The sequence below is a fragment of the Taeniopygia guttata genome, chromosome 5 (genome assembly GCF_048771995.1).
Source record: "Taeniopygia guttata chromosome 5, bTaeGut7.mat, whole genome shotgun sequence".
In the NCBI taxonomy this organism is placed as follows: Eukaryota; Metazoa; Chordata; class Aves; order Passeriformes; family Estrildidae; genus Taeniopygia; species Taeniopygia guttata.
In genome coordinates, this window is record NC_133030.1 from 55,276,571 (window position 1) to 55,292,015 (window position 15,445).

At 38.9% G+C, this 15,445-nt stretch overlaps 3 protein-coding genes across 4 annotated transcripts in view; 1 reads left to right on the plus strand and 2 right to left on the minus strand.

Moving 5' to 3' along the window:
- PPP1R13B (protein phosphatase 1 regulatory subunit 13B) overlaps window positions 1–4,159 on the minus strand; it is an 81,999-nt gene extending 77,840 nt beyond the window's left edge. Inside the window, exon 1 of the mRNA XM_072930462.1 lies at window positions 2,461–4,159. The gene's annotated coding sequence lies outside the window, so the exon portion shown is untranslated. The remainder of the gene's footprint in view (window positions 1–2,460) is intronic.
- Window positions 4,160–4,303: 144 nt separating this feature from the next.
- On the minus strand, window positions 4,304–8,859 carry ATP5MJ (ATP synthase membrane subunit j). Its single transcript, XM_004174555.6, has 4 exons — window positions 8,709–8,859; window positions 7,003–7,126; window positions 5,353–5,373; window positions 4,304–4,488 (listed from the first exon to the last, which is right to left on the minus strand). The coding sequence occupies exons 2-4, from the start codon at window positions 7,124–7,126 to the stop codon at window positions 4,463–4,465; spliced, it is 171 nt and encodes a 56-aa protein (XP_004174603.2). The 5' UTR covers window positions 8,709–8,859; the 3' UTR covers window positions 4,304–4,462.
- Window positions 8,860–10,570: 1,711 nt separating this feature from the next.
- TDRD9 (tudor domain containing 9) overlaps window positions 10,571–15,445 on the plus strand; it is a 68,098-nt gene continuing 63,223 nt past the window's right edge. Inside the window, exon 1 of one of the 2 annotated variants that reach the window (XM_030275086.4) lies at window positions 10,571–10,775. In XM_030275086.4, the coding sequence (XP_030130946.4) occupies window positions 10,624–10,775 (152 nt within the window). In that variant the 5' untranslated portion in view covers window positions 10,571–10,623. The remainder of the gene's footprint in view (window positions 10,776–15,445) is intronic. The other variant, XM_030275079.4, reaches the window with a different exon arrangement.

Here is a 15,445-nt window from a genome sequence, read left to right on the forward strand (position 1 = left end):
TCATGTGCATGGATGCAGACGAGGAGGAAACTTGCATTGCCTTGTTATGAGGGACACAACGACTTAGGGAACTTGGCTGAGTAAATGGCAGGATAGAAATTCTGATTCTTTTGCCCTTTTTCTGCAACCCCCCTTCCCTCCTCAACTTCTGTGCTATCACCTAGTTATAAAGCAGCTTTGCTGTAAATGGAATCAGATGAGTCCAAATTAAAATGAGCTTCTTGTGTTATTTTAAAGAGGGAAAATGCCATAAAATTATGCAAAATCATCTGATCTGATTCACAAATAACTGTATCAACACAACTACAAGGAGCAAGGCACTGCAATGTAAGAGTGCAAACTCCACAAGCTGGTGTAGCTGCTGGAGTACTCGTACCGTTAAACCACAACCAAAGACAGAATTTAATTAAAACCTCTAAATCATCCATTCTTGTGGTGGTCAGTTCGTTTTGGGTTAGGACAGAATAATTGTTTCCAAGTACTTTGCCTGCAGCAGTGAAGTAGGCAGACTGTCTTATTTATAAGATTTTAATAAATTACCAAATCAGCCATGTGGCTTTATGTTCTTAAAAATATTAGCTGCTAAATGTTAGTTGCTAAAGGTCATGGAATTATAGTTTGAAGAGTTTGCCATTCAAGCACTATCATGTCACTTCTTGTTCCTCCATTTAATGAATTGTTAACTAATGTATTTAATGCCTCAGGGACTCTCCATCTCACTATTCTTTCCTTCCCTGTAACTCCACAGATTTCTTTGAATGAAACAATGGAGGTTTCACAGATTGATTTCCTCTGTTGCAGTTCAGCCAGCTGGTGGTGATGTCACACACAACCACCTGTGTCTAACAAGCACCTGATACTGTTCCTTCCTTAAGGATTCAAAGTATAAGACACATGTACATACCAGCTCTGTATCGGTGTTTGTACTACAAACACTGAATTGCTATCATGACTCAGATAAACAGGAGACTTGTTCAGCTGTTTTAGTTACTTTGGATCATTTCCTGCAGCTTTACTCATCCTCCAAATTAACATGAATACACATTTGGGTTTTTTCCAAGTTAGCCATTAAAGAGGTTAAGTAGGTTGGGCCTTGTGACTAATGTTTCCTTGGCTCTGACTGTATTTTGCTGCTCCCCTAGAGTATTCCATCATACTTTATTAGCATGCAGGAGAAACTCTGATTCCCAACTGTAGGGCAGAACTTGAAATGTTCTAGAAATTTCCAAACTCCAAAATGTAATCCCAGTTGTAAGACCCAGCATGGGAGGGGGCAAATACAGAAGTACTTGTACTGTAAAAAGGTATCTTGCATTAGCATTGTCATAATTAATACAGTTTTCTACTGCTGAGCTTTCGTGTTCTGCATTGATTATAAAAAAAAAAATTACCAGTGCCACAACACGACTTACTCAAAAGGATGCTGCAGTAATTTGATGAGGCTCTTCAACCCCTAAAGATGTTTGTTGTTCCACTAACACGGTAAAGGTAGTGAACAGGTTTTGTCACTGCTGATGCCTCATCACAGGCAACAAATTAAGAATGCAGTTGCTTAACTATTTTACTACATAAAGTTTAAATGTAATTGTTTTAGAAATGTCAGCAATATAGAGGCAGCAGCTAAAGGAAAGCAACATGATCCATCAATGTGCAGTAAGCATATCCCTCACCAGTGTTTAATTGTGAATCATGTTGAATATTACATCCATGGATTAATGTCCTGATCTTACATAATCATTTGCATAGCAAATGGGTTTGTTCAGGAGCTGAGTATTGTCTGTTTAGACACTTACCTGGAACAAGAAAATATTTTTGTTTTAAGTTAGCTTTAGAAATCACCTTAGCTAAACTACTAAAAAAGAAGAAAGGCACATATTCTAAAATAAGAGTATTCACTTCAGGGGTGGGTACTCCTTGAAATGTTTGTCTACCTAGACCTATGCTCCAGGTGCTACTGCTGCAATGAAAATTGATTACTCTTTCCACACCCCGCTGGAGATATGAAATGGCTCTTACAATGCCTTACTTTGCTTTCCTCTATTGTATTTTACATTACTTCAGCATAGAGAAGCAAGAAGTATAGAGACATTATTACAGGTGTTACATGTTATGGGTGTGTTGATTTCTGCTTTCGAGTCAAGCCACTGACTGATTTCCTCCTTCTGTATGCTACTCAAAAAAAACCAAAACAAAACATCTATTTAAAAATAAACACCAGTCTTACTTCCTCTGTCTTTTGCAGATATTTTTGTTAAGGATCACAAAGGAGGAAATATTCTGTAACCTTCATAGAAATTCCTGACAGAGAAGCACCAATGGAAGAACCAGTTGCATATAGCATTCAGTAGAATTATTTCTATAATGCAGACACTACTGCCCATATGTACTTTCCTTCCCTACTAGAAAATAAAGCAAGTCAGATAGAAAGAAGTGTTAAGACTTGAAGCAGGTGAAGTTTACCTAGAAGTGCAGTGAAGTGTGCTCCAAGGGCAGGTCAGCAGAAGCTCTTCTTGCCTTCCAACCCAGGAGATCAGAAGAGCATGTTGATGTAGCTCAGTGACAATGCTCTGGCTAAGGTTGAAGCAAATCCTGCAGTGATTAATATTTTTTTACTGAGATGTCTGCCTGAGCTCTATAATTGAAAATTCCTAAAGCAGGTCATTTGAAGTATGTGTGGTATCTTAGGAACTATAACTTGGTGATCATAAATTTGCATTACAAATGCTCTTATAGGTTCTTACTTGGCATAAATTTTCAATCTGAACTGCTTATTAAGTATACCACAACTCACCCACCCTATAATTACCACTGGCTTAATATCTGTTCATTTAAGTTCCATTTTCTTCTAGTTTTTATTCTCTATTCCCTTCTGTTGGATGCTTTTGATTTTATGTAAAAAAATTTAGGAGCTCTTTTGATTTCTCACTCATTTTTCTGTGGTGAGGAAACAGAAAAACCCATATAAAAATGATTACAGAAATCAACTAAAACAGATTAAGGAAAGGTGTAACAAAGAAAACTGTGGAAGGTGGAATATATATCAAAAATACATGAGGGACAGATGTCACCTTTTCGAACTAGTGATGCTAAACTTGCCTTCTTTAAAAAAAAGCTCTCAGAGAATTAAGACTGTAGATTTTACTTTACTCAGTAGGTACAGCTAATTAAGTATAAGTATAAATTTTGAAGAAATTAAAGGCAACAGTGTTTGGAATGTTTACCATCAGCAGGTAAGGTTATCAAGATCCTGAGTGTTTGAATACTAAACATTTAAGCTATGGCCAGATACTGCAGTCAGGACATTGAAAAGCAAAACTTTAATCAAGCTGAAAGATTTAAGATGTTTCAGTGAAGTAGTTAAAAAGATGTACGTAAGCATTAAGTCATTAAAATGACTTAAGCCTCTTAATCTTCTCAAAGGCAGATTAGGCTAAATTTAAGCAAAACATGTCATGAAGTCCAGTTTTCATTTTACACACTATGTATCCTTGGTACAGAATTCAGTACGCACAGTTCTGAACACTGATCTTCAGAAGACAGCGTATGTTCCTACAGCCTCCAAAATACACTTGCTATGGAGTTCTAACAGCTATCTGCAAAAAACATTAATACCCATCCCCATCCTAATAGCACAAGTATTACTTCTACACTTCTAGGAAAAGAGAAAACTCTTTGAAGCCAGGTAAATGTCTGTGCTCATACCAACTGCTGCTCATACCAACAGTGCGTGATTTCATTATTCCCTTTAAATTCTGAGGTTTTCTGAGGTAAGCTCCAATGGCAAACAAAAGTCCATGTAATATCCATCTTCTTATACAATATGAGCCTGTTATTACTTATTCCTTTGCAAAACTTGTGACTAAAGGAAAAGACTTTCAGAATAATTTCTTAGTTCTACTGAATATGAAGGACAAAAAACATACTTGTCAATCATGCACTTTTAAAAAATATTTGCAATATTTTACATGGTGTTTTCATAACAATCTAACTTTTGCTTTTAAACCCTGCAGAACTATTAACTCTTAAAAAATGTAAGAGTTAAAATATAATTTTGGTACCCTTGATTACTGCACCACAAGTTGACAAAAAGCCCTCACATTTGGCATCCTATGAAATTACATTTTTAAAGTAAATAGCCAAAAAAGCTATTATTTTGGGGGGGAGTGTGGAGGAAGGGAAGGAATCTAATTCTGTTAAGTTTAGTTATAAAGATTTGGTCCCTTTTAAAGTACTGTTGAAAAAGTCTAACAGAGAACTGTAGAAGCTTATTCTAAAAGTTAGGTTAGCACTGCACTCCAGCATATATTGTCCAACATCTTTAATTACTTTTTGCTCAGTGGATTTATTCTTTTTCCAATTACAGCAGATAGATCAGGTACAGTTCTAGTATGACTGTAACTCCCTTCATTTGCAGTAGAAATGATGAACCACCAAATTCATATTCCAAGAAGAGAAGAGATCTTTAATGATGGCCAGAACCAGAGGACTCTGAAACAAAGACACAATTTAGGCTGTTCAAACAGTAAAGCAAATCAATTCAGGAATGTAGTGCAGGTCCTAAAACTGACAACTGTACTTATATCTGAGCATAAAAATTGGCTATTCAAATGAAACAATACCCTCACAGAATATGTACACAGGTAAATGTAGCAAATACTAAAATTTCTCTTTTGCAAGTTTTAAAGCCCTATTACAGTCAAACACCCATTCTTCCTTGATTTTGTTACGGTTCTTCCAGAACTGGAGTTTATTTACACTATTATTCTAAGTCTACTAGGCAGTATTTTCTCTAATCACACATTTCAAAAAATAAATAATGTTTGCATGTACAAATTCAACTGCGAGCAAATGGGCTCTCTCTCATGCTGCAGAAAGTGAACTGAGATGCAGCAGGTCATGAAAAGATAAATTCAAGTGTGGTGTCAGAACAAACTGTGCCTAAATATCAAAACACTACTTTATAAAGATACAAATTCAAAATACAAGTTTATACTTTCTAGTTTCTTGATAGCTAAAGTAGCAGGTACTATTGAAATCATGCTGATTTAAGTAATTCCATTAAATGGTTGTTACTATTACTTGAAAAAAATTCTTTGCCCACACACTCAAGGTATAGAATTTCCATTTTACTCCTAAAACCTACAAAAAAGATTATTTATGTGCAGATCCACAGTTGTTTCTAGGTTATAAAATTATCAATACAACCAAAATTACTTATTCTGAAGTAGCCTTTAACCATTTGCTAATTCTTTAACTTAAGCCCCAAATTTATCTAATGTAAAATATTCTGAACTAATTTTTACTGCACTTTTTAAAAAAATCACACCAAGGTATTAGATATCTAATACTTACTATTTCCTGATGATTTTTTGCCTGGGGGAAAAAAAGAAAAAAATAAGCTAAACAATGACAGTTAAAAATATATTTCCTATTTACTTTTTACAGATAAATTTTAATTAGCTTATTATTAGCTTAAACAAGAATTGAAAGTGTACAACATGCACTTCCCATGGTACATTTCTGTAAACTTTATATTCATTTCTAAAAGTTCTTTGTTTTTAATTAACCAAGACTCCATGAAATTATAGAAATTATAATAATCAAGATTTCTACTGTAATTCAAAAGAAACTTTTATGGAATGTTGCTATTTTACATAATATATGGATATAAAAACACACAAGATATGGATGTAAACTGAAGTGAAGCGTTTGCTGTAAAATTTTCCTTTGTATTTTGCATTCCCATTGTCATTGTTCACCTAAAACACTGGGTCATAGTGATAAAAAAAATTATTCATAAGGAAGACTGTTATAAAAGATTGTACAATCTCCATCTTGGAAATACTCACTTAAATTAAGAATAAGGTAATAAGCAACCTGATCTAACTGGGATCTAATTGCTTCAAGCACCGGTTTGGACCAGGTGAGCTCAAGAGGTCCCTTCCAATCTGATTTATCCTACAACATACTCCTCTGTAATTCCATATGTTATTTGCAAAAGTATCCCCCAAAGTGCAGAAAGGGCTACAGGTATTAAAAACTATTTTCCCTTTCAAATAAAGCTTAGCATACAGTTGCCATTTATCCAGGTTTTTTTGCCCTCAAAAGTTCACACTAGGTCAAGAATTAACAAAGCATGACATGAAGAAAAGTTTGAAACAATCAGTCCATTTTCAACTCTCCTTAAAATAAAAGATTAAATCAAAACTTTAAACTTTTTTTTTCTTCCTGTCTATCTCAACTACTCATATTTACTTAATAGTCATTAGGTACCCATTAAGATCAACTACTTATATTTACTTAAACTTTTAAGTGCAGTGTATCAGTTTTGGAATGCTACACACTATTTGGAAAAAGCTAGAGAAATACTGATGTAATATCTCTCAGCTGCTCCCATAGTAAGGGGTTCCTTTATCTAACTTACAACACCCAGTTGTTCACAACACCCAGTAAAGGGTTTGGGATTTATTGAGCATAGCCTAAATTGACAAACAGGACCTTTAAAACACTATAATCTCTTGTACCCTTCTGCTCTAAGGGACCTGGCCCATTCAAATTTATTATTTTTATATTAGCTATTCTGTTTCTTTCTCTGAGAAAGTCATCCAGTGTCACCAAGTAACACACATGCTCATGTTCAGTGATGTAGCTCTCATTTTGAGATGCCATCAGCCCAAAATACACTCTCACATGATCATGTGAGAAAACCTTTTTAAAACTTTTTTTTTTTTTCAAAATCTCAAGCAAGTAAGTTAGATCTGCATTTTAAAACCCAATACCTACATTATCTAATCTTCATAATGTAAGCACAGTTACACTGACATCTGAGTATTTTTGTTAGTGGAACCATCTACAATCAGCATTTAAAACACCTAAATTATTATATCAAAGACCTGGCCCTAAGGAAGAATGTTAATTTCTTATTTGCTGGCTATCTTCAATGACTGATTCCTGTCGTGGGTATTCTCATCTATAAAAAAAAGAGTATTATGTGTGACTTACCCCCATATGAAATCTTGTAGTAGGCATAAGTTGTTAATGCTACACCAACCCATATTTCTTGATACACAGTAGAGAAGTAGAATTTCATGGGTCTCAATGCCTTTGGAATCATGGTCTGCACCATCTGAAATTTATAAAAAGTGTTGTTGTTTTAACTTTTGTAGCTATATTCTTACCTGCTGGATTTTTAACATACATACAGACGCACATACATATATTTATCTATCTTTATGTATACATACACACTCCTAATGCATATCAGCAGCAGTTTACAAAAAAAATCCCCAAGCATGCAGAAGTACTTATTCCAAAGCAAATAAATTCAGAGTTAAAGTTACAATTTATGGGCTAACACACAAAAAAAATTTAAATTACAGTTGATGAAGGAGTTCAAAGATGAGTCAACAGAACATTTACAGAGCAGCAACAGATAGATTTCTCTCTGCCTATCAGTAACAGCTTTTTCCTAAAGTTTTGACATTCTCTTAGGAGGAAATCTCATTCCAGACAAGCCAGAGAGGCTCCTTCCTTGCACTACCAATTTAGCTTCCCTCCCTCGCAGCTGTCTCTTCCAGCACTGTAATTTCTACTCAAAATAGCAACATAAATGATGTTAAGCTGATGAATTCATGCTTTATCATAGCTATTTGACTTTTAAAATATGCCCCAAGAGCAAGAAGCCTGTCAGTGTTGGCAGTTTTTTCCCTTCCATGCAGCTTTGTAAGACAAAGAGAAAATTGTAGGAGGTTTTAAAATAAAGATTATCCTAACTCCCATAAATATTAGTTCACATTTGCACCACACTGCACTGAGATACACCAAGTCTTATGCACACTCAATAGTCACTACTGATGCTTATTACAACCCAATAAAAAGTCAGACCCAGGAAAGAAAAGCAGAGTTAAGCTTCTCTGAGATAACGCTCACTTATCTGCCGTTACTAAATGTAAAGCATCGTTTGGTAACACATCTCCTCTCTAACAAGAGAGGGGGCAAGGCAGCCATTGTCAAAATAATTGGGAAAATTTAGGTGTTTCTTAAAAAATGAAAGTAACTTTGAGGCAATTCGTATATAATAACACACAAACCCACATTACATTTATTAATGGACAGTCATTTCAGTAATTTATTACTGTGGCAGAAGTTCCTGAAACACTTTTGTCCTTTCACCAACGCTAATAACGACACTGCATTAAGGACACTGCTCACCTACATCTCAAGCGTTTGTAGTTTCAGATGAACAGTGGAATATAAACAGTTACTCAGCTATGGCAGAATATCAAGACATACTAACAAACCAGGAGACTGAACAGAACAGGAAGGAAAGGTTTCCCCACCGCTACAGCACACAGGGAATAAGCAGTGCCGTTTCCACTTAACCCCGTGCCAAAGCTGGCAGAGACCTTTCCCCAGGGCCTGCGCGGGCGACATGGTTCTGAGCATTTTTTTCCTGATATGTACCCGGAACAACGCTGTATCTGCTCTCTCCTCGCCCTCCCCGCCACAACGCCCCGCAGCTCGGGGCACCTGCCCGAGTCCCGGCCCTGCACGGGGGCGGGACGGTAACGGCAAAGCCCCAGCGCCGCGGCCTGCGCTCCCTTTCTCCCTTCTTCCCTTCCCAGGCTGGAGCAGCGCTGCCCCCACCCGAGCCACCCCCGAGCGGTGCCCGCCGGGAGCCAGCCGGGGCTCGCCGGGCCCGGACCCACCGTGCCAGCGGAGCGGCGAAGGTCACACTCGGGAACGGGAACGGGGACAGCTCCGCTGCCGCCGCGGGGTGCGCCGGGAAGCGACGCGCGGCGGGCGCGGACAGCAGCGCCCCCTAGGGCCGCGGAAGACCAGAGCGCCCGTGCACCGCGGCGGCGCCAGCCCCGCTGCCCTGGGAATCACGGAATCGGTCCGGCGGGCAGGGACTGCAGTGAGGCACCTGGAACAACCTCCCCGCTCTAGCAGGGTCATCCCAGAGTTCGTGGCACAGGATTGCATCCAGATCTTTCTTTAATATCTCCAGTGAGGGAGACTCCACACCTTTTCTGGGCAACCTGTTCCAGTGCACGGTCACTGCACAGTGAAGTTCTTCATGTTCAGATAGAACTTCCTGTGCATCCGTTTCACCCTCTTGTTCCATCACTTGGCACCACTGAGAAGAGCCTGGCTCCATCCTCTTTGCCACCCTCTGTTTAGATATTTACACACACTGATATTGTCTCCTCTCAGTCGTCTCTTGTCGAGGTTGGACAGGCCCAGTTCTTTCAGCCTTTTCTCATGAGATGCTCCAGGCTCCCAGTCATTATCTGTTGTCCTCCACTGGACCTGCTCCAGGAGCCCCACATCCTTCTCATACTGAGGAGCAAAGAACTGGACACAAAACTCTACGTCTACCTCCCCTAGGCTGAGCAGAGAGGCAGCATCACCTCCCTCGATCGGCTGGCGATGCTCTTCCTGTGTACACCTTCACCTCAGACCTGCTTCCCAAGAGCAAGCACAGCAGGTCTCGTGCCAGGACAATGCCGGGAAGGGCCTGTCACAGTCTGTGCAGCGTGTCCCTCAGGGAACAGCTTGTCCTGGAGGGGTGGGAGGCACCTGCTGGGCCATAGTTATGAAGTCTGAAGCACCTACGTGCTTTGTGGGCCGTTTCCTCCAGGTGCAGGAAGGACAGGGTGACTGGAATTCCAGAGCTGTGCTCAGGCATTGTTCTGTGGGGGGGAATGACCGCCCAGGCCTCCCGAGGATGTGATAGGAAAGCAGAGCTCAGACCTTTATTGTGTGTTAAAATCTTTTAGTGGGATCACAGACTGCATTTATTTTCCCAGTGAGTGATTTACATCATCTGCAGGTGTATAGATTTGCTATTTGTATGAGCTTTCTCACACAGGGCAAACAAAACTTCTTGAATCTTACATGGCCATTTTTTGCATTTAATATAGGACCATAACTTATGTCAAAATACTGCATGTATGTCACCTCTTTCATTTAAAACTTTTAAAACCTCTTGAAATTTTAAGTGAGGAAAATCCCATTCTTTCTTTAATTTAGGATTTTGAGGCTTATACATTAAGCAACTAGAGGCTGTGGTATCCATACATCTCTACATATACCCTAGATTTGTATTTATCTATCTGAGAGTCAAAGTTGTAAAGCAGCCAAATGCTGGTATTGAATCAGGTACTCAGTGGGGAGATGATAAATCCTGTTAGAGAAAGCAAGGGTCTACCCTGTGTTCATATTGGTTTTAATTATTTATCTGATTTAACAAATTACACGCAGATTTTCAGTTATTTCAGAAGAGAGGATGACAGGATTAAAGGGAAGTTCAACAGTCCCATTTATCTTAATTCCTATTCTTCTTTTGAAATTTATCCAATAGGCATTACAAACCTTAGTGTTCAACCCTGCCGTATACTTCTGGTCTGCGCCTGGAGGTCCTGCCTTTCTGAGGAAAGCTTTAATGAATGTTGAGGGTGGGTTTATCGGAGTCCGGCCCGCAGCTGCAGCTGAGCAGCGCGGGAAGGGAAGGGAAGGCGGCTCGCAGCCGGAGCGCTCCCGCCGGGGCGGGGCAGGCGGGTGTGCCCGGGCAGGGCAGGGCAGGGCGGCGGGACCGCGTGCCGGGCCGCCATCGCCGCCATGCTGCGGAAACTCCCCGAGGGACAGCGCCGGGACTGGTTCACCGTCGGCGGGGCCGTCACCGCCGTCGAGCTGCTGGGCGAAGAGGCGCGGGTCGGCCGCCCTGGCCCTTCTTCCCGCTGTCCCGCACTGGAGCCGCTGAGGACTGCGGGGTGAGTGCGGGGCGCTGGGCCGCTGCTCTCGATGGCCTTTCCTCTCGTCCCTGCTGTGCGCCCTGGGCGTTCCCCAGAGCCAGGGCAGCCTCCTCTGGCTCCCCTGCTCTGGTGGGCCCGGGCTGTGTAGTTGTTGGATTCCAGCCTAACACCTCCGATAGCATTTGTGGCTGATGTGTTTTTGTGCATTTAAAATGTTGTTTTCTGTTTTGCTTCTTAGGCGTATTGTCTTCGTCATCACTAGATGTGTTGCGTGTAGGGTTCGCTTTCTCTGAAGTGACTTAGCACTGGTGTGCAGCTATACCTAATCCTGTTGAAAAACTGTACAACTGTACTAAAAACTACTCAATTATTCTGATTCAGATGCATTAACTTAAAATTTTATCAGTGGCAAGTGATAAATGAGAGTCACGAGTTCATTGCTGTCGTGACCAAAGGAAGCATTTAAGTTACCAGAGTAAAGCAAGATAGAGGTATATTGGCGTATTGTTCCTTATTTGTTATTCTCAGATGGCAGAGTTTACAGGCAAGGAGAACTATATGTGTGTTTGCATAGCAGCCAGGTACATTTGCTTTTCACTGGAGTCTGGATATTGAAATCCAAAAACTACTTCTGGGTGCTGCCTGGAGTGTGGCAGTGGATACTAATCTTGGTGTTAAGACCAGGTGTGGTAGTGTATCTGTGGTTCCTGTAGGGAACTGTTTTGTGTGCACTTCCATATAGTATTTGTCAAGATGAGCTGGGCATACACTCCTGTGTGAGTGTTTTGGGTTTTATTTTTCCCTGTGTGATGCACAGCAATAGAGGTTGCTGTATTTTAGGAAGGTGTATTTATCTTAAAAGGTGTACACCGGCATCTAAGAAAGAATGAGCTGCTTGTGTAACATCTTGCTATCAGGTAGTCTGATATTTCAGCAGAGACTGTTCAGGCTAGCAGTGTTTCTGTATTTGTTTCAAGTGAAGGACAAAACTGGCACCTCAAAATACCTGTTCCATTTTATCTTTCAGTGTAAAGGTGCTGCTGTTACCAAGCTCTGAATTACTGACCAAGAGCTACTGGGCTTTGTGCAAGTAGTTAAAATTTTCCAGAAGTGATCAGACAAAATTTTACAGTTCTTTTAAGTTATTTCTGTGAATGTAATGCCTCAAGCCAGTACAAACAAGATGTCTGTAACTTCTCGGTTTTTATTTAGGTGATAGTAATGTTTCTATAGTATTAAGTGTTTGACTCTTTAACCCAGCTGAGTACTAAGCCACAAGATCTATTTTGTGTATTTCCTGTACACAGGAGAAATAAAGAAGATTGATCGAGCCTTGTGTGACTAGGCAGAGGCACATCTTTATTTTTGGTTGGACAGAAAGCTCATTCCACTCACAAGTCTTAGCAGATGACCTGATTGTGAGTTTGACAATGGTGTTTGTAGGGAAAGAATTATTTTTACAGGTTTGGTTTTATAATTATTTTTCTCCATTTCTGAGTGGGACAGAAGCGATATGTATCTTAAATGACCATTTATGTAAGATTTATGTGGGCAGAATTTCTCAAAAATATCTATAAAACGTTTGAGCATAGATGACAGGTGCATATCTGTCCTGCCACAAGATGGAAGGAATCTGTATGAGAAGCTTAGGTGTGTTTTATTTCCGTGCATACTTCTGTTTCACAGCTCTGGGGATGTGCTTACATTTTGGTTGTTTCTGCAAAACTTGAAATCTCTATGGGAGGTTTAGATTTAAGCATTTCAAAGGAAGTGCTTGTATTTTATTCACTGACTTCTTAAGAAAGAGTTTGAGGAGCTGAAAACAAAAGAATTTCTTCTCATTTATTGAGGCTGCTTGTAGCATACTTGTATACTTCCTTGAAAATTCTTTTTTTGTTTCTTGGGAAAGTCAAAACTAAAGTTACTCAGATTTTTGAAACGCTTATATATATTTATTTGAAGCTGGATATACAATTACTGATGGACACTTGTCTGCCTACCAGTTTTGTCTAAATTTTTATGTGAGAATGGGTGTGTTTAATACCGAATTGGTAATAACAGGTGTGTTACTGTACACGAGTGTGTTTAATAATACTTTACAGAAACGTTACTGAGATTGTTTAATGGGATCTAAAAGTCTCGTATCTCCCTTAAAATGAGATGTGGAATGTGTTTGCTTCCTTTACTGATGACGAAGTTTTTAAGGTTCTTTTGCTTCCTGAACTACTTCTAGAATAGCAGTATTAGTAATTGAGCTGCCTGGGGAAAGGCAATAGAAATAGAAACTGCATGAAATCTGACTGGAATTTCTGTCTTTAAACAGCTCATTAATTAACTTTCTAGTTTCTTTTGTTATGTTTAACTGAAAGAAAATAAATTTAGACCCTTAAATCCTTCCTTGGTATCCACACAATTGTGTTTACATTAAGACATTAAAGGCTTAAGTCTGTATATATTCTGCATTTCACAGGTGCACCTTTCACCAAGTTAGCACCTTTTTGAAATTGATTACTGGCTGGAAACATTGCATGCTGTGTGCTTTCCTTGACACTTGTGCAGGTGGGAGACACTGCTGTCCTTTGCAATTACTGCCACTCACCTTTCTGTCACCAGAGTGGTTTGTGTTGCCTGCCTCTGCCTATTGCAGAAATATCTGCTGGCTCAGCGTAAGGGACGATGTAGTTTTGGAGCACCTCAGGCAAACTGTGTAGGGCATAAATAAAAAAAATAAATAAAATATGCTTAACATTTTTTGTTGGGATTCTTCCCCTTACCCCATTGCTTTTTCTTTGCTTTTCTCTGCTTTTTAACTAAAGAGAGTATATAACAATTTGCTCAGGAGGAAGTGCTTGTATTCCACAAAGTTACCGCACATTTCAGTACTTGAAAAAAATGGCCAAAGTGAGGCTTTAGAGGATGGCATTTTCTCAGCCTTTGGATATTTTTTTTTTACTGTACCTTCTGCAGTTCTCCTTTGCTTTCTCCTTCTCCTTTCCCCCAAATGCAGACACTAGAACTGGATGCAGTAGTCTGATTAAAATATGCATATAAAAGTAGATGAGCCTTTCTGTGCATTTCCCTGGCACTGTATAGGGATTTAACACTGAATTGGCTATGATGCCTACCTATGTTTTTAAACTATTGTGCAGCAACTGCCTTTTAGAATATGGCATAGTTGATAGTCCCTCTTTCTAAACATGGAAAAATGCATTTGCATATGTTAAAATAAAATTGAAGTGAAGTTTGCAAAGCATGGGCAAGTTGTATCTGGGGTTATCTTGTTGTTTTTGTTTGTTTGTTTTCCCTGCTCATTTTTGGTGATTGTTAAAGTAAGCGGATCTTCCATGTTACTGGCCTTCTATTTTCTGTAGGTGAAAATTAGCAAGCTGCATTTTTACAATTTTTAAAGCTATATTTCAGATAGAGAGCTGTGAGGATACCATTTTAAGAAATAAACTTGCATGAATTGCCATTGCAGGAATCTTGCATATTTGATTGCTTCAAAGCTATCTGAAACCAGCATTATGGATGTTAATTCTCAGAGTAATATTAATCCTGCCAATGCCTTTTGACAAGAAGAGGGCAAAGAGTTTATAGCAGCTCTAAGAAGTTTGCATGTCTTTGTGAGGCTTTGTGTACTTAGTTTATGGAAGGTAGAGGGGCTAGTTACTTTTGGTATTGACCTGCAGCCTTTGTTATTTTAAACCAGTTGGAAATTTTTTTACTCTAGTCTTCCAGTGCTTTGTCCTTTACATGGATGTAGGGGTTCTCATTGTTTTATCTTTTGTGAATGTTATGTTTTATTTCTCTACATGAAATGTTCTCTATATCATAAGCTTTTCAAAGACTTTTTAAAATCCACTATTAAAAAGATTTTAAAGTGTTTAGTAAATGATTGTGCCATTTATTTATCCAATTTATGTTGCATTATTAGTAAATTTTTATGGAATGGGGGATACAGCGGTGGAGCATAAGATGCCTTTAAGTTGTATTACCACCTTGATGAAATCTGATTGGCTTCTTCAGTATGTTTGAAGAAAATACCAGAGGAAGCAGTTTTGTTTATGAAATAGTGCATTCTGTGAATTGGGCCAAATGAGTCTTACCCAACAGACAGATCAAAAGCAAATACAGAGAAGATGACGTTATATAAAACATGTAAAAACTTGTTACAGTGATGGGAGCACAATTGGAAATGTAGCCAGCTGAGTTCTGCATATGTTTTCATTGATTTTCTGCTCTAATTGCCTGCTGTGACCATGACTGCTGTGTATGTGAATAATCTTGTAAAACTTTGTGAACCCACAGTGATAGATCATGGTGGCTGAGAAACATTAGATCTTGTTATATATAAATTTAGAATGAACACCTTGTGTGTTGGAAGTGATCTGTTGACTCCTTAGCTATTTTAGAGAAGTACCACCTGATTTCATCAAAATGTTAAAGGTTTATGCAGAATTTGGGTTTCAGAACAAGTAAGTAAAATGAAAAATGGCTATTTAAAATTAAATAATTTAGTAGTTAGAGAGCTAGTTGTTAAATGCTGTTAAATATCTAGTGGTTTTGTTCAGCTGTCCACCTTCTCATACTACAGCATGTGCACAGTATAGTTTAGAAAAAAACATAGAAATAATACATGCAGCTAAATCCTGTCAGTATTTTCATGCAATTATTCTTGAAGAAATAAT

Excerpts from the sequence above, each read along its gene's own strand:
- ATP5MJ (XM_004174555.6), bottom strand. The coding sequence starts at position 7,126 with ATGGTGCAGACCATGATTCCAAAGGCATTGAGACCCATGAAATTCTAC. Across the intron at positions 5,374-7,002 it reads CTACAAGATTTCATATGGGG|GCAAAAAATCATCAGGAAAT; the intron begins GTAAGTCACACA and ends TTTTTCCCCCAG. Across the intron at positions 4,489-5,352 it reads CAAAAAATCATCAGGAAATA|AGTCCTCTGGTTCTGGCCAT; the intron begins GTAAGTATTAGA and ends TCTTTGTTTCAG.